The following is an 18,117-nucleotide window of genomic DNA, read 5'->3' as shown; positions in this document are numbered from 1 at the left end:
CATACTTACTCACGTGCCTTGTAATTTTGTTCTTTATAATAGATTCCCTAAATCTGCCCATGGCCAGCAATAGGCTTACTGGTTGATTGTTTACAAATGCTGTTTGGAAATCTTTTTAGAACTTGACATCATATGTGTGGTCTTCCAGTTCAAAGGTACCAGAGGTAATTTCAAGTAAGGATGTTACATACCAGATTCAGTGTCTCACCTGTAGAACGTGGGATTATAAACTGGGTTTTGTTGACTAAAATATTTTGAGAGTAATTCTGTTGGAACGATATGGAAATTTAATACCTCTTTACTTCTAGGCTAGCTGGATCGCCACAGAAATGTAATGCAGCATAACAGTAACAAGAAAACTGAGGAAGCAGGAACATTCAGAAAGTGTTTAAAACACAAGACAGACAAATACAAGATAATAATGTCACATAGAGTTTCCATTGGTTCATGGACAGATTAAAAATGTCATCACACCTTTGCTAATCTTTTATCATTCTTTGGCCTAAGCATTACTTTTGTGATTCAGGGTGACGAAAAATGAACAAGAATGAGAATAATCATGAATAAAATTTTCAAGGGAATAATAGTGGTATCTATTAATGGCATTATCTTTATGCTATTGAAAAGGAGACATTTCTTACCTTTTACTTAGTAATTAAGTGTCACTTGCTACTCCTCCCCCCCCCTTATTTTTTTAGCACATGAATAATAAACGGGCATAGATAGAGTGCTAGTTAAGCTAAACTAGCTGTTCCAGTGATTGTGAGGTGAATGGCAGGCTTCCTGACTGCCCTTTGCAAATCAGATCCATTGCTAAAGGGAGAAGTGGGGACATTTGCTTTTTCTGGTTCTCTCTTCTTTTTTCCTCTATGAAAAATTCTTCAGTTTAAATGTAAGCTGTACAGGGAGACACAGTTTCAGTCTTTAGTGGTCTTATAAAAGCTTTGGGACTTTTTTGTTTGAAGGATAGATAAAGGTTCAAGGGAGATTTCAGTTCTGTTCTTCTAACTTCCTATTATTGCTTCTAGTCTCTTGTTGACTTTTTCTATGCCCTGTCCCAGTTTAAAGTATGCTCGTTCTGTTTCTAGGCAGAGGAAAGCTCTTATGATATGCACTTTTTAAAGTGTTCTGTTGAGTCCATGGCAATGCTATAGTTTAAAATAAAAATTACCTGGAATCTTATTTAGCTTCCATCCTGCTCGTTCCAATTGACTACATAGGAGTTGTGCAAGGTACAAGTTGATGTAGGATTTCACATACCTTTTGGGGAGTGACATCTTTGCTTGCCATGATCCAGTCTACTGAGAATTCCATCACTTGGAAATGGATTTGTAATTCTCATGGATTACAAACCTGCTTCCTTGAGTTTTGAATTCTGCCATGTATACATCAGGAGATGAAATTATACTAGAGCATAACCGTCTCAAAGAAAAAATTATTACACATAACTCGTAATCCTTTTCTAAGTGTTGGTTCCCCTTTTTTTTTTAAGTGTGCGTATTTGTGACTTTGATAGCGTATCAGAGTGACAGGGATGAAATGGATTTCAATTCACTTTTTTTTTTTTTTTTTAATTCTCAGGCAGATTAACTCCTAGAGCTTTAATGTGTTAGCTGAAATCTGTGGTTCCCATATATAGCAGGCCTCACTGCACCCTTATTTGGGGACCAAAAGCCCTGTGTAACTTCCTGGGATAGGTATGGTTTAAAATACATTAGCTGGCCTTGTTCTGTTTACAGTCCTTTGCCTTCAGAAGTCTTGTACTTGAAAACAACTGTTGGTAAAGTATCAGACACATTAGCTCTGATGTTGGGCTTGGAAAAGAACAAGTAGGCTTAAAATAACAAAACAAGCTCCTTAAAAAAACTCCAAACACTCCCTCCCCAAGAACCCAGACATCTGTACATCCAAGAATGCAAAAGAACATTTGACCAGTGATGTTGTTTACTCTCTTGTGTACTATATCTTGAGAAGAATTAAGCAATCAGTATGCTGTTCTGGCAAATGATCCATAAATACGATTAAAATTCCTGGGAGAATAGGGCTCAGATTAGTCCAGTTCTACATTACAAAAAATTTATTAGCGTGTGTTGGCATGAAATTCTAATATAGTTACAGAGTGTACAAGTATAAAATGCCTGGACCAATACTGCTTATATGGACTTGGTATGCAATGTAAGCTTCAGTGGATTAAATCTTTTCCTCGTGTAACTATGTCATAACAAATCATCCTTATCAACTAGCATTTTAAATCACCATGTAATTTGTTAAAACAACTAATGTATTTCAGAGAGGGTATAAATAACGGGTTCAGATAACAGAAGTTTCAGGTTATATGAAAGAGCAACAATCAGGATGGTGCTGTTTCCTTTCTCATGCTATTTTTGATTGCTTTATTGGTGCTTGTTTCTCTCTGTGCTTTCTGATGATTTTCATGCTCTTATATCAACTCATGTCCAGATTACACTTCTTTTGGTATTCTCTGTCCTCTCCTTCTTCCCTTAAATTACCTCTGCCTCCAGTTCAGCCTCCTCTCTGCCATTCCTGTCGCTTCCTTTTTTCCTTCAGGTGCAAAACTCCTCATCTCCTCCATTATCTGCTCTTTGTTTTTTCTTGATGTTTCTGGAATGTTACTGGTCTCAAAGAACCTGGAGGTTGTCTTTTTACCTCCTGCTGTTTCCTCCAGCCCACAGAACTTTGTTCCCTTCTTTATTAACGCAGCCTCATCTATGGTCCTTTCTGTGGAGACTGTTACCTCCAACAACATCCACTCTGAATTTGGGTCAAAGAAGTTGGTACATCGGTGCTGTTGTTCTTAAGCTCTGCCTGCTCCTAGCTCTTTATCTTTTTTTTTTCTGTGTTTTTTTTTTTTTTTAACAATAGAATTTCCTTCTGCCTTCCTTTCTAATGTTTTTATGGTCTGCATGCACGCAGCTCTACCTATTCCCATCTCTCTGTCTGATTTTGACTTGCAACTTTCTTCCATTCATAATTTCTCAGCCTTCAGTTCCCATATGAATAACCATCCAACTCTGTAGCTGCCCTGGTGCTGCTGTTTCTCATTTGAATTGTATACCATGTGCCAATCAGCTACACGCTTGAGTTGGTCTTCTCTATGCACTGTGTTCTCTTGAGTTCCTTTTTTATAACTATTTGAACTTTTACAACATTTTCTCTCTCTCTCTCCAAGAATGGGACTTTGTAAAACTTCTGTTTTGTTGATCTTGATGACTTCTTTTCAGATCTTATTTCCTGTATTCTTCTGTACTTTCCTTTCCCCTATCAGCTTATCAGTTCCCTTTAAGCTCTGTTTTTTTGTTCTTCTCATACACTTCCAAACCCTTCTGACAATTCATGGTCCTGGCTGACTCCCAGTATCCAGTTTCTCAGTTCCTAATGCCATCTGCCATGCTTTAGAGATACTGCTGACTATGTCTGGTGAAAATCTTTTGATTCTGCTGATTTTCTGTATTTCTTAATCTCTGGGATTTTTGTCATCTGTTATGAGTATCTTTGCTTGCAGTTTTGCCTGATCTGTATTTTTTATTAATTCAGCTTATCTATTCCTCCCTCTCTCCATGTGAACTTCTTAAAACTAAGTAACCAACCAAGGTCAAAATTCAAGCTTTCTCCTCGTTTACTGAAACAGACGTTAAGATTTTGTTTGGTAGTCTTTGAACCTCTCCCTGTTCACCTTCTGACCTTCTGCTGTTCTTTTATTTCTGTTTCTCTCCTTGAATTCCTTCCCATACACAAGAAATATGTCTGAGTCTCGTCATATTAAAAAAAAAAGACACAAAAGAACCCTCAACTTCAGAAGCTTCTATTCACCAGCTCTCTATCTCTAGACTTCCTTCATTTCCCCACCCCCTTAGTATGCTTTGTACAATTGTCTTCATCTCTTGTCTTCTAATGCCTTTCTAGAACTGCACACTTCTGGTTTCTATCTTTTACACTGAAATTGATCTTACTAATCTTCCACTTCTTCCTGGAGGAATTCCAGGCTTGTCCTTTATTCTCCTCCACTCCATCTGTCATCTCTCTGTGATGCTATGTTATAGTCTTCACTAAATTTTTTTGTTCTTGGACATTTGTCATTTTGTCCTTGTTGATTCTCTCTCTTTTCAGACTCAGTTTCTTATGGGGTGGGTCTTCCTCTCCTCCATCTCCTCCTCCTCTTTCTGTATGTAGGTGTGTGTTTAGATATCTCAGGAATCCATCCTCAGCCTTTGCATCCTCCTCCACATCTTACTTCAGATAATATAGCCATAAGCATAACCTTTATGAAGGCATCACTACTTTATTTTTTAGTGGTCTTCCCCCACTCCAGTTAAACTCTACCTATCTCAGAAAATTTTCTTGGTCTTCAGCAGTCACCTGAATATAATCATGTCAGAAACAATTCCTGGGTTTTCTTTTCTTTCCTGATGTGCCCTTGCTCTATGCAGCTCTGAGGTCTGACAGTTCCTGTTTGTCCATGTAGCCGTAAATCAGTTGAAGGCCTGCTCATCTCAGCGCTGTGACTGTTATGATCTCATCTGCCTGTCTGACGTTAATACTTACAGCTTTGCTTCTCTTGATTACTGGTGTTAATATAATGCTCACTTAGCCCTCTGCCTTACATCACTTGCTTTTTAAAGTCTATTTACTCATCTTCTCAAATACAAACTTCTAGTCTTTCTTTTAAAAGCTTTGAAACTTGCCTTATCCTTTTCCTTCCAAGAGAGAGATTTTACCACAAAGTTGAATTTTTTGTTTGCTCTACTGGCAGTATCGGTTTTGATTTCTGAATTGCTATTCATCTTACAGTCATTAGTGCACTTTCTCTTACTGTGCCCAGTCTTCGTTGAAGCTCCTCCTCAAAACTCATTCTGTAGTCTGTAAAGTTAAATATAACCTGTTAATGACTGGGCAGGTTTGTTAGTTGTGCATATCTTACTATACTTAGGTTGCCAAGTATTCTTAACCCGAGGCTGTTTATTGTTTGTATACCTACAAGGTGTAACATGTCTTTTAAATTGTAAGACTACTGAAATAGTTATAAATAAAGTCATTTATTTGAATTATTGACTATCACATCATGCATATATTTGCAGTGTGTATGTCAATGGAACCAACAGACACTATTGTTCTTTCTCCACCCATGCATACACATACATATTTAATAACAACGCTAGTTAAAGAAAAGGTAGGCAGAATTTGCAGGTATAAAGAAGGATGCTTATAAGACAAATACAGATCAGCAGATTATTATTATTTGTTTAATACCTACATTGAGATCATGCCAGAAGAGGAGGAGCCTATTGTACTAAGCCTGGTACAAACTTGTAATAAATAAAAGACTGATCCAAGTAGCTTGCGGCATAATGCTTAAATGATAAGAATTTTCTTTTTTGTCTTCACCACAAAAAAAATCCATTCTTTAATAAAAGGAGATAGTGTTGTCTTGGCAAGGAAGGGTATGAAGAGCATCTGCTGGATATTGTTTTTCATCACTGTGCTTGTAATTGTTTTTACTTTTAGAGCAGTATAGTGAAATACAAGTAATGATATGTAATTCAAAAATTTCATTACTTGTGTTGTGCCAGTAAAACTTGATATATAGTAATTTCTGCCATTTTCTCAAGATACTGAACACTGGGGACATTTAGATCAAAGGGATGGAGTTTGAATGGTGATATTTAATGTGATACTAGTTATCTAGTAAATACATAAACAAACAGGTAAATACTATACCTACGAGAAGGGTTGAAAAAAAATTTTGCCTTGGAAAAGCTTCCCTACCAAAACAGGAATGCAATCCTGACAGCCTTTCTATTTCAAATATCATAGCTCCCACCACCAAAAAGACTCCCAAATTCCTGAAACAGGCAATAGTTAAAGGATAGCTAATATCCTTCAAAGCCTTGATGGACATCGTTGTATCCTCCCTTGCTCTTCTCTACAGCTGCATGTGGGTCTATCAGTTTAGTGGCATTACAAGAAAATTGACAATGAAAATAATGACGCTCTTTTCTAACAACAAAATCCTTTCATATAGAAGCACTGACAAAACATGTAACAAAGTGGTAATGCTGTGTTCACCTTTACTTTCTACTCTATAGTAATACTTGTCGCTTTTCCTTTCCAAAAGTTACGTTCTGTAATTTCAACATAAAGCACACTTAAAGTCATATCAGTTGTTTCTAACTTTTAGCTTGTTTTTATTGTGAAACATCTGGACTAGTCTAGAACAAGGTGGTCATGGAAATGATGACGTTTAAAGCTTCCAGCAGATGAGCAATTTGTACAAGTGTAATTCTTAGATCTCTCAGAGATAGGAAGACCAGTTGAACTACTATTTATAATTCATATTTACTTTTGATTCTTTGACAGCACATTTCAAATTCCTGATTGTATATCTTGTGTGCTTGTGCTGTCTAGGCTTTTAAACTATACAAATCCCTCGTTATCTAGTCCACTGTCATGATCACTTTCCCAATATATTTTGAGTGAGTCTTTGATATGAAAATTCTCTTTACAGTGTAGTATTTCATTGTCTGGGCAGAAGTGATGCACAAGTAACTTCAGACTTAGTAACTGAAATCTGTTTATTTGCTCTGTTATTTCCCAGAACACATTATCAATTTCATTGTCTCACTGATTTCTTTTCTGTTTTTCTTCTTTTCCCACCCCACTGCTTCTGCACTGTTTACTGCTTTTCTTAATCCTGTATGAATTAATTAGACTACCTGAACTTCCAGACAGGAGATCATATAATCAGTGGCTTGGAGGTCATAATTATTTTTTATCTTCTTTGTGAATAGTGTGGGTCCTAACTGTTTTCTCTGGCATTGCCCTCCCTAGTCACCATGGCTTACTGATGACCCGAGACAGATAAAGAGTGAGAGCAAAGATAATCAGAATGTCATTGTCTAATTATGAGATGGAGAGTTTTTCTTGTCTTGCGCTGTGATTATATAGACAGTGCAAAAGGTCTCAATTTCCATTTGGGTAACTGTTCATTTGCATGCAGCAGAACATTTTTGCGTGATACAAATCCGTGTTTTTCAATCACATCAGTTGCAGTTGCCTTGATAACAAAATCACTGATGACAACAAAATCATATAGATCAACCTAATTCTTTGGAGATGAGAAGTACTGGGTCATCCGTTTTCTGCTGAAGTTACTCTCTGAAGATAGAGATGATTTGGGAACTCTTCAGAGAACCCTATATTTAAATTTATACATTTTGGCCAAGAAAGAATTGTCAGTTGTCTTCAAGGAAGTTATTTACAAGTTTCAGCTTAAAAAAACCAAGCAAACCAAACACAATTGTCTTTTCTCTTCTGGGGGATAATAGATCATATAGAAGACAACTCTGAAGGACCACAAGGAATCCAATTTAATCTTTGGGCATGCAACAGAAAATTATATGGTATTCTAAGTTAATTTTTTCCTGACAATTGCTGACAATAAGGCCATACTATTTTTTAACACTTCAGTTAGATTTGGTCAGTCAGGCTACCTTCACTGCTAGTAGAGCAACAATATTACTAGTGCTGGCAAACTTATTTGGAAGGTTAGCGATGAGTTTGGCTACCTAGGAATGATCACACTCAATCAAACTAACAGTCCATCTAGTTTACTATCCTGTCTCTCCAGATAGTCCTAATTGGACTCTCCTAAGTCTCAACAATTTTCAGCCAATCTTCAGTGACAGTCAGTCTACCTAAGGTCTTGCTTATCCTGTGCATTGGCTATTGGAAAAGTTGATGGTGATGTCATCTGTAGTTACAGCAGCTTCAGTTAGGTGCCAAAAGTTTTATGGAATTAATCTGAGTTTAGAATATCTCTGTCCTGGGATGTCCTCCTTGCTGCCTTGATTAATCCTTGGACTGTGCTGTAGAGGGTGTTTGTCAAATACAAATGAAAATTGTGGGTAGGTCTGAGAAACAGAAGAATCACTGAACACACTGATTGGTGTTTCTGAGGGAGGGAGTTAATTTATTATTGGTCATGCTGGGTTGCAATATCAAAAAAAAAGGTGACGCTTTGAACTATGGTTGGCATACATTTTTGTATAAAAGGTGCAGACTCCAGACTACATCATTGTTGTGGCTGTAAATGAAGAGAAAAAGTCCTCTCTTCTGTGTTGTATCTGCTGTTAAAACAGGTTCTGATAACTTGGTCATGACCTCTTTTCTTCTATGCACTTTCTACTTCCACATCAGTAGCTGCTGCAAGAAGACTGCTTTCTATGATTCTTCTCCCTGACCCTATTTCTAGGTAAAGAAATCTGAAAACATGTCATCATTTTTGAGGCTGAAAGCGGATCCTTTGAGATGGGAAGTGTATCGAACTTAACACCCAGTATATCTTACGGCTGATTAAGAAACCAGCAACCAACATAATTTACTTCTTTCCATTTGCTGCCCAGCAGCTAATATCCTATTGCATAGTGGGCTAAACTTGGCATGTTTAACTTCTAACTACACCTAAATAATGCTGTTATCCTGGACCTATCCTCACCTGGCATTGGGCCAAGAGAGAGCCCAGACAAGCTAAATCTCACTTGGGCTTTGGATAAAGTCTTCACATCCATCTTCATGCTGTTCGACTTTCTCCGTAGTAGTTGACAAAACCATTGCTATGAAGTGAGAAAAGAGGATTTCAGCTAATGGGACTGCACTAGGATGACATAAGTAATAACCACAGAGGAAAAAATAACCATGCCTCAGCTTCAAATCTGTGATGTTCTTGCCTCCATAACTTCTAAGTATTTGATAGTGTAGCAAACAAAAATATGAAGCAAAGGGAATAAAATCTCAGTCATACAGATGTGACCCAGCTTCTACGTCCCTTAACTAGCAGCAAGGAACACTGTCTTTTACTTATTCAGAGGTCTGGCTAAGACTAGCAATTGAATAAAGATTACTTTACAAAACCAGCAGATATGATATGATAGGAAGGAAGGGGAGCAGTTATGAGAATCTTGCCACGACTGAAAATGTTCAAAGGAACACAATTACCTAAGTGCCTTGTTCAGGTTTTGTAAGGCACTCACGTCATTTAGGTGTTCCTGATAATTTTACTCCAAGGCATACAAAACATGGCAAGCACAGCTGCAATTAAATGCGGGAGCTTAAAACAGGTACCAGAATCCAGAAAGAATTTAACAGTTCATTATTTCATCAATGTAACCGATGCCCCAACAGGTTTATCAAGACTTTTGAGTGGGAATGTTCTCCCCCTGCCCTGTTTCGTTGGTGTAGCTGTGAGTACAACAGAATCCTTTTCTGGTGGGAGAGCACAAAGTGGGGCATCTAGCTACTGCAACAAATTAAGTTACTATTTTGCCTTGATTTCTGTTTTATCTTCTTTAAATAGAAATCTTGTCTTCAGTTAGATAGGTGTGTGAAGAGTAGATAAAGTAAATATCTGCCTTGCAAATGTAAGGAATGTGTTGTTTTTACCTAAAATGGCTTTTCTGAGAAAGAAGATTTCTTATCAAATGACAAGGAAATATTTTAGTGATTATGCATTCATTTATGCATCATAAATGCATTCATATATTGTACATAATGGTATATAACCAGGACAGGATGCTTCAATGTAGATAAACACAGGAATTACATGTATTAGTGAGCATTTACTTGTTTGTAAAACTGCTTTGTTTTATTTGTGCATGCATTTTCTGCTTGTGTTTCATCTCATTAACTTTACAACAGTAGTATGTGCTTAGATTTAATGTCTGCAATGATTATCTGTAAAGTCATGTTTATATTGTAAGGATAATGTTTATATGTTACAGGAATTGCATTATTGTATTAAACGTGTGCTCAGTCTCAGGTCAGTAACAAATCAGCTCTTTGGAGCCAGTGCTGATTAGTGCAATTTTTAGCAGCGTTGCAGAAGATGGTATTTCTTTATTGAGCCATGCTAAACACTATCTTGGCTTTTGCTATAAAAAGAGAAAAGAGGGGAAAAGAGACAGAGAAGAATGCTTTTATGCATATGACATGCAGCCCTGGGGAAGATGCAAATCTGGAATGAAAACTAATTGCTTTCTACTTTGTTGCATAGCCTGAACTATGTGGAGTAGAGCTGACCAAAAGGAATATGTGGTTTATGCTAACTAGTAGTGATTATTGCAGAAAGCTGCCACAAAAATAGTACAATTAAAGGGACACTTTAAAAAATAATTCTTCAGACCTTATGGAACAGACCTTATTGCATTATAAATGTGTTTTGATGGGTCTTCCTTGACAGGGGGATAGACGGGGAGAAGGATGATACAGTGTAGCTAGTGGAATGGAAAAGCAATTATATTTCATCAAAAAGATAAAATTCATTGTACTTTCCACCTCAAAAGATTGCTAAATATGATTATATGTAATATAAGCAATTAAACACAATAATATTCAAAAAGGTCCCCCCCCCATGCTTGTCTTCAGAAAGAGAAAAGAATTGTAGCATCTAAATTGTGGGCGTACGCATTGTGCACTAAATCAGTTTTGTGTGACTGTGTCTGTTCAAGGACAGTTTAAAGGACAAGGCTGAACATGGCAGTCATCAGTTATTTGCCTTCTGCAACAGGGAGGCAACCATCTACATATAACAGTTTTTTAGCCATTTAGGTTAATTGTCTTTACAGGATATATCCAACATGCTCTTGGCAGCTCCTGAGTTCAAGTAACTCACTTCTCTGTTTCTTTAATAATGCCATCTTTACGAAATGCCAAGCTGAACTTAACCAAAATGATCTTAAAAATACAAATATTGTTTAATGGGTCTGTGAAATAAATAACAACACAAAGTGATAATGCTGGAATATCTTCAGACTGAGAAGGCAATCATGGTGTGTATGCGATGTCTGGATAAATGTTTAGAATTTCATTACAGACTATTTGAAAGGTGAATACACAAGGTTTATACCACTAACTTTATGATAAAATATATAAACTGAAATGAATATATTAGAGTTCTATTTTTAAGTAAATGTAATTATTGATAATGTAAAATAACTAAAATAATTTTATATTACAGCTTTCTATTGTTTATAGGAATGCAGTATTTAATGTTTTATGCTGACAGGCATTCCTGAGTTCCAGATGGCATTTGAGAATTATGTAGGTTGTCTAATCATCAATAAGTGGCTTATATGGAGAAGTAATTAATACCATGATTATTTTCCTTATGAGTCAGCAGGTGTGTCATATGCATAATTTCTAGTGTGGAAAAAAATCAAAATGGCTTCTGCTGTGATATATATTTTACAGAGAGAAAGATGCTGAAAAAGGATTCTTTTTGGTTATGTTGTGATTTGTGCTGTGGGTGTATTAAGAATGTAATTAAAAAGGGAAAGGATTTTACCTAAAGGTTTAAAAACCCTGAAAAATTTTCTGGAATATTAATACTCTTTGAGGGTGATTTTGCATTGTATTTCAAAGAAAAGCAATCATCCAGTTTGTTGAAAACACTGACCAAATATCACAGACAGAAAATAAAAGTAGAAAATGAAGAAAATTAGATAGAAAGAAGGATTAAGAAAAGAAATAATTTCTAGTTTTCCATGTAAAAAGAAAATTTTAGTGTTATCCATTTTGACTTGTCTGTTCAAAATACATTAGCACCAAATGTCACACCAGTGGAGCAAAGTACCTACCAAGGGAAGGACAGCGAGACATATTCATTGCAACTATTTAATAATTTCCTATTGTCCTAACAATTTCCCATTTCCTAATGTATAAGTATTGTTATACTATTATTTCATTTACTGTAGCGATCAGCACAGATGATCTTCAGTAAATTTTTGTGCAATATTTAGATAGCTTTTATGATATATGCAAGTGTCTTTTATGTATAGATAATTTCAAATCTGTGTATCATCACCTAGACTTTAACCTACCTTCTTGTCATCCAGAATGTAAGGAGTATGCCTTAATTCCATCATCCAGAAATATACTGAAGTTCTACAAGTGTATGTGTCTGCATTAGCACATGTGTTTAAAAATGTGTCATATGCCTTTCTATGGATCCACCTTTGAAGGGAGTTACTTTCCTCTTCTTTCCACTCAATCATCTACCACATGATGAAAGCATAGACTGTTTATATGAGCTATAACTAAAAACACCTGAAAACATCTGTCATAAAATGATATTTCTCAGCTTTTTAAAATGTGTAGTTTCTCCATTAATTAAATTGATCTGAGGTGTGGAAGGGCAGTGCACAGTTCTGGGAAGTGACAGGTTTAAGGATCAGCCTCTTTGCAACACGTTATGAATTGCAGTTATGGCTGTATCATAGCTAAACAGCGTCAATTTGGGAAGATTTCCAGGAGGTCATTTATCTAGTTTTGGAATATCCTGGGTAGTGAGCTTTGTCAGTACATCGGTGGAAAGGGCACCTTAGACATTTGCTTTTGGCTTCTGAACCAAGGACCATTTTATTCCTTCTAACCAATACACTTACAAGTCCTGGCAACAACTGCAGCCTCACTTTATACTCTGATAAGCAGGCTGTTGATTTAAGGGTTGAAAGTCAGTACTCCTAGCACTCGTGGTGACCTTCTTCCTTCATGATGGCGTACCAAAAAGTAGAAGCCAAGTATCTTTGAAGGCGGTTTATTTCATTTTAATTTTGTTCAACTTCAAATACGTGTTTCAATGTTATAATGTGCGGTTGCACTGTAAAGGATGCAGAGGACAACTCTACTGTCTGCTTTTCTATACTTACTAATGTGTTTAAACTTCTAGTACGAAGAGACAAAAATAGTAACAACTGTATTTATAAGACTCTTTCATTAAAATAGATTTTTTCCTGTGAAATGTGTGCAGCAGATGCTGCTGTGTGGTGAATGTCATTTCAGCATTCGTTTGGAAAATGTAAGAGGTGAAATCATGGACTGAGTAGAGTTGCTGAGCCCTGGTCTCTAAGGAGCTTGTGGTTTCCATGTGAAAGCCTCAGCTTTTTCTTACTCTCTTATCCCAGATACATTATTTCTTCTGCTGTGTGTTTGCTTATATTTTACTGCTTTAGGGAAATAGTTTTGTGCCTACATTTTAGGTAAACCATTGTGTGATAACTATATAAAACCATAGAATATTAACAAATATAATTAAAAAGAGAGAAATGTTAGGTTGTTTATAAATATATGAGAAGTTTATTGCACTCTGATTACAGCCTCACAGAAGTAAAATTCCACTGGCTTCTGTAGCATTGCTCTTATTAGGCCAACAGAAAGCAAGCCCAGTACATTTATTTTTATGTAAACTTTGTCCAGTTAAGTTGTCAAAGCTGTGCACTGTAAAACTATTACAAGGTATTAATATACGTTGGTTTGATGTCAAAAAAGCATTTTATGCCTAAATGTTGATTTTCATCAATCTGTTGTTTCTTATCATCATTTCTTCACATGGGTAAAGTGCGCACTTTCCTAAATCGAATGACTTAGCACTTCTGTAGTGCTTTACAGTTCTGAAATGCTGTGTGAATATTAATTACGGCACAGAGCAGCCCGGTGAGGAAGGTAGATAAGTAAGTATTATTATCCCTATTTTACAGATGGGGAAGCTGAGGCACAGAGATTAAGTGACTTTCCCAAGGCCACACAGCAAGTCAGTGGCAGATCCAGGATTAGCGCTTGGGGACTTCCTGGATCCCTCTCCCATGCTTTAAGCAGTAGACCACAGTGTTCACTGGACTCAGCAAGCAACTCATTGCAATAATGGACAGTTCCAAGGACTCATACCTGGTCAGTGTGTCCACACATTTGTTTGCACACTACTGCAGCGTGTCAGTATGGTTTGAATACCTCAGTCCTAGCAGATTTGTGCACTATGTAAAATTTCTGACCTTCATCATTTTCAAATGGGGTGAAAGGAAGAAGTGGTAGAATTCTGTCGTAAACGTGGCATGGCTGTGAAAAACATTTAGTTTTCATGCCTTATTCTGATCTTGCTGAAACTGATGGGCAAAAGTGCAGTGGATTCATGGCTGTGAGGATGTTAGTGTGGAGGTTTGTGGCTGCTTGGTATGTTAGAAGTCATCCAGAGCATTAATTCTGTCTTCCAGGACTGTCTTATGGTTAGTCTTGCCTATACTTTCAGTTTCAAACTCTCATTTATTACAACACTTAAAAATAATTATTTCATAGTTTTCCTGACATGCTAATAAAAAGCAGAGCATTAGCAACTGAAATTAAGTTTCTAGTCTCTAGTCATCATGGGAAAGTAGAGCGCATCTGCCACTATTGTTACTTGTATTGTGATAGTGCTTACCTACAAGTGAGATTAAGACCTAATTGCACTAAACTACTTGCAAGCCCTTCCCTCCCTTCTCTCCTCCTCCAAGGAGGCAGTACAGGAATCACAGAAATTACTTCTAGCTTAAATGCAGTGTGACTCTTGTACTGGTAAATGCAAGGTGGCTTTCATACTGCTCCCTGGGAAGTGAGAGTGTACAGTGCAAGGCCTGTTTAATTGGACTTTGCTCAGAGTTTGACGTGTGAATTTGCAACAACACAATACTCCCAATTAAGCTGTTTTTCCCTGTAATATTAATGGAATAAACCCACTTCTGAGAATGAGGTGAGGCTGAGACTTGCTGTGACATTACAGGAAGAGGAAGCAGGGAAGAAAAAGATTGCCAGAAGCTGAACACATGGGAAAGGAGAAGTCAAAGTGTATGAGCATATTTTGATAAATATTAATGAATTAATTTGTATTTAGTTTACTTAGATGATCTGTAAAGACTTTATAAACTGCCCAGCAATTTAATATTTTCCCCATTGTAAATTTCCCCTAATATTGCTTCCATAAGGCCTTTTCAGGATCAGTAAAATACCGATGGCTATGCCTTATGCTGGAATAGCACTACTTCTGATGTGGCTGTAATACTTGGCCTTTGGCATCCTGCCTAACCATTCACCCAGGGGCACGGCGTCATGCCAGCATGACAAATATGCCCAGTTATGTCTAACTGCTTAACATAATGGATTCATTTTACCTAGAATGGTCAAATGGTTTGCGTGAAATTGTACTGCCCTGGTACATTTTAATAGATTATTAGCTAATTCTAAATTATTAAAAGACAAAACAGTTTCAACAGAAGGCCTTTCCTCATTGTCAGATTTTAGTTACGTACTATTATCTGCGGGAAAGCTCTAATAAAGACACTGTAACACTCTCAGTCTCCCTTTCTTTAACAGCCCAGATGCTTGGCGCTGACACGTTCCTAGGATTTTTCTATACAAGAGAGCTACAGCATGACAGCTATTTTTAAAAAAGAGAGGAGCCTGAAACAAAAACTTATATGCAGAATGCACGACATCCAGCTCTAGATGCGAATTTTTTTGCCTGGGGCATCTGCTCTTTAAGGAGAGGTGCTCCTGTAGTTTAATTTCTTGTTATATTCTATTGCATTCTATATACAGATATATATTTAGCATATAATGTTGGTATTCAAATCCCCTTGCCTCAGACTTCCATTAATATACCAATTTTATATATTGAAATCAAGCAGTTCTAGTTCTAATATCACTTACTAAAACCCTTCCACTAATGACAAGTAAATATATATTCATGATATATTAATTGATGGTTTTGTATAATGCATCGTTTTTTCTTCATCATCATTTACTGGAAACTACTCTAAATCATGTTGTGAAATACAGGCTGTATTTAGCAACTTCTTTTTGTTGCAGTTGGTGATGTCAAACTCATAGTGAAGCCAATGTTCGTTTTAGCTTAGCATCCAGTGCCTTGTTGCTGAACTCCCAAAAGATTTCTCTACTTAGGGAAATGTTATTTTTTTTCATGTCAGAAGTGACCAGAATCACTAATTTCTGTAGCTTTTTTAGCCTGAGCACAGTACACTAATTCATCACATAATATGTTTATAGTGCAGTGGAGAATACAGTTAAAATGCATGTATGACTACAGTGTAAAATTAAACATGAAATGTATGTTGCTGAGGAAGAATTGCTTTTCTGTTTTCTGCTATTAGTGTGTGCTGTCTGCCTTTACTGTAATTACAGCTTGGTGTTTGTAAAGAAAAGCAAAAGCTTTGCAATCACCAGTAAGTGAAGCCAGTTGTTTTCATGGTATTAAAGCTTTCTTTCTTATCTTGTCACTGAGTATCATTCTCTAGCTGTGCCAAAGTATAAGGAGTGTTAGTGTTAATAATTTGGGAATTCTGCATGTAGCTCAGATTCCTGGTCTAAAGACAAAAATACATGTGCAATCCCTTTCTTCAAGAGTACAAGAATAAAGCTGCCTCAACCAGACATTTCTTCTCTCATCTCTTTCGTTGTCCTGTTGACTCATGTTGTTCTTAGTTCCCAGTAACCAGTGTTTACTCATCATCTTGCAGGTTTTAACAGGAGAACTTCTTCATTTCAAAGTTAGCTGTAATCATACCTCAATAAAAACTGATGTGAAAAGGAATAGATTTTAATAAGGAAAATTAAATTCTTAAAACCGTCTTTGTTCCCGAGTAGGAAGAGTAAATAAATAAATATTAAAAGCATCTTTGTTTCTTAGTACTATACAATCTTGCCAATAGGTTCCAAATGAGAAGCAGCTTATCTGTTCTTTTTTCTGTTTTGCAGAGAAATGATGAAGAGGCTGTGGTGGATAGAGGCGGAACTCGGTCCATTCTCAAAACACATTTTGAAAAGGAAGATCTGGAAGGTGAGAGATTATTTTTCTGTGCATTGCATTGTCTCTTTCTTCTGAAAGAACTGAAATGCAATTCCAATGTGTAAACTTACTGATTTGAGCAGGGATGCAAAGAAAGTGAACAAGAGAGTAGAATCTCATAATTTATTTTAGAAAGAGAAATACTACTCTCTTCTCACAGCAGTGCTCAGATACAGATGAAGGTGGAAGGAATTTGCTAGTTTTCAGTGATCTATAATCAAGTCCTGTAAAACATGCATGTATGACTTTAGATAAGTCTTTCTACCTTTAATTTTCCAAATATGTAAATGCAAGCAGGACTGATGATTTAGTACTTATAATGGCTTCTATACTTCCTTTACAACACTCATGTAGCTGCCTAGCCACCTTTTCAGCTGAACAAAAACATCTGGAGTGTCACAGATCAGACAGATACTTGATAATATACACTGCAGAAACCACCTAACATCACCGTGGGTAAGAAAGTGGGAAGTTGAGAACTGTCTTATGATATTGGCCTAATAATTCAGATAATCTCTGAAAGAGTTGCATTTCAGTTTGTTTAGTGGATCCCAAACTTACTCTGGTTACTACTGTACTTGCACTCTTGTATTGAGTTTTGTGACCCCCCAAGTCATAATTATTGGATGAAACTGTATTTCTGTTTCACGTATGATGTCCCATCCCTGAGACTGGAACTTGCTGATTTTAATTGTTAGCTTCTTGTGGTGGGACATGGAAGGTTCTTGTCTTTGTCATACAGAGCCACAGGAATAGCCAAAAAGAAATACTAAGATCTGGGATGTATTTCAACATCCTACATCTGAAAAGTTACCTGCCTCAGGTCTAAAGAGAGGTTTCTCCATCTGTGCATGAACCTGAGCTTTCTAAATGCCTACCCTTGATTACTTCATTTTTTTTCCCTTTTCTATCTGGCTGTATGAATTTTGTTTTCTCTGCTGCATGATGGCCATATTGATGATTTCATGTGAATGTCAACATGATGCACAGCAACTCCCTGTTAATGCTTCCCTCAGCCGTGCCTCAAAAAGCAGACATGGCTGCATTTTGAAAGGCGGCCTGGCTGTGTTAGTCTGTATGAGGTAGTCTCTCATAGAAGGATGTAAAATGTCACGCAGTGTAGCATATAATGAGGTAGGTAGCTCTCTGCTCAGTCTGAGGCAAGTCTGAGTACATGCAAGGGAAGATCTAGGGTGGCATTTAGGGTTTTGGTGTCTCCAGGGGTAAGTGGCTGTCAGTGGATCAGGCTGGCAATGACAATTTTGGACTTGGGCACGCAACCCCCTTTTTTTGAATCTTGCACTTAGTCTTCTGTAGTCTTCAGTTCCTTTGTCACATCCTCGGACAAAGTGAAACTACTGTATCTGTTGTCCTTAGAGAAATACCTGACAGAAGAATGGATGCTCCCTGCCTTCCCTTCTCCATGATACTGA

At 36.9% G+C, this 18,117-nt stretch overlaps 1 protein-coding gene across 2 annotated transcripts in view; it reads left to right on the top strand.

Moving 5' to 3' along the window:
* The window catches only part of SLC4A10 (solute carrier family 4, sodium bicarbonate transporter, member 10), a 123,162-nt gene that overhangs the window by 7,812 nt on the left and 97,233 nt on the right, over window positions 1–18,117 (top strand). Inside the window, exons 2-3 of one of the 2 annotated variants that reach the window (XM_010567638.1) lie at window positions 13,548–13,737; window positions 16,594–16,675. In XM_010567638.1, coding sequence (XP_010565940.1) covers window positions 13,711–13,737; window positions 16,594–16,675 — 109 coding nt within the window. In that variant the 5' untranslated portion in view covers window positions 13,548–13,710. The remainder of the gene's footprint in view (window positions 1–13,547; window positions 13,738–16,593; window positions 16,676–18,117) is intronic. The other variant, XM_010567631.1, reaches the window with a different exon arrangement.

The sequence above is a fragment of the Haliaeetus leucocephalus genome, unplaced genomic scaffold (genome assembly GCF_000737465.1).
Source record: "Haliaeetus leucocephalus isolate CR32 unplaced genomic scaffold, Haliaeetus_leucocephalus-4.0 Scaffold1, whole genome shotgun sequence".
Taxonomy (NCBI): Eukaryota; Metazoa; Chordata; class Aves; order Accipitriformes; family Accipitridae; genus Haliaeetus; species Haliaeetus leucocephalus.
Note: the sequence above shows the minus strand (reverse complement) of the source record. Positions and strands in the feature narration are given on the sequence as shown.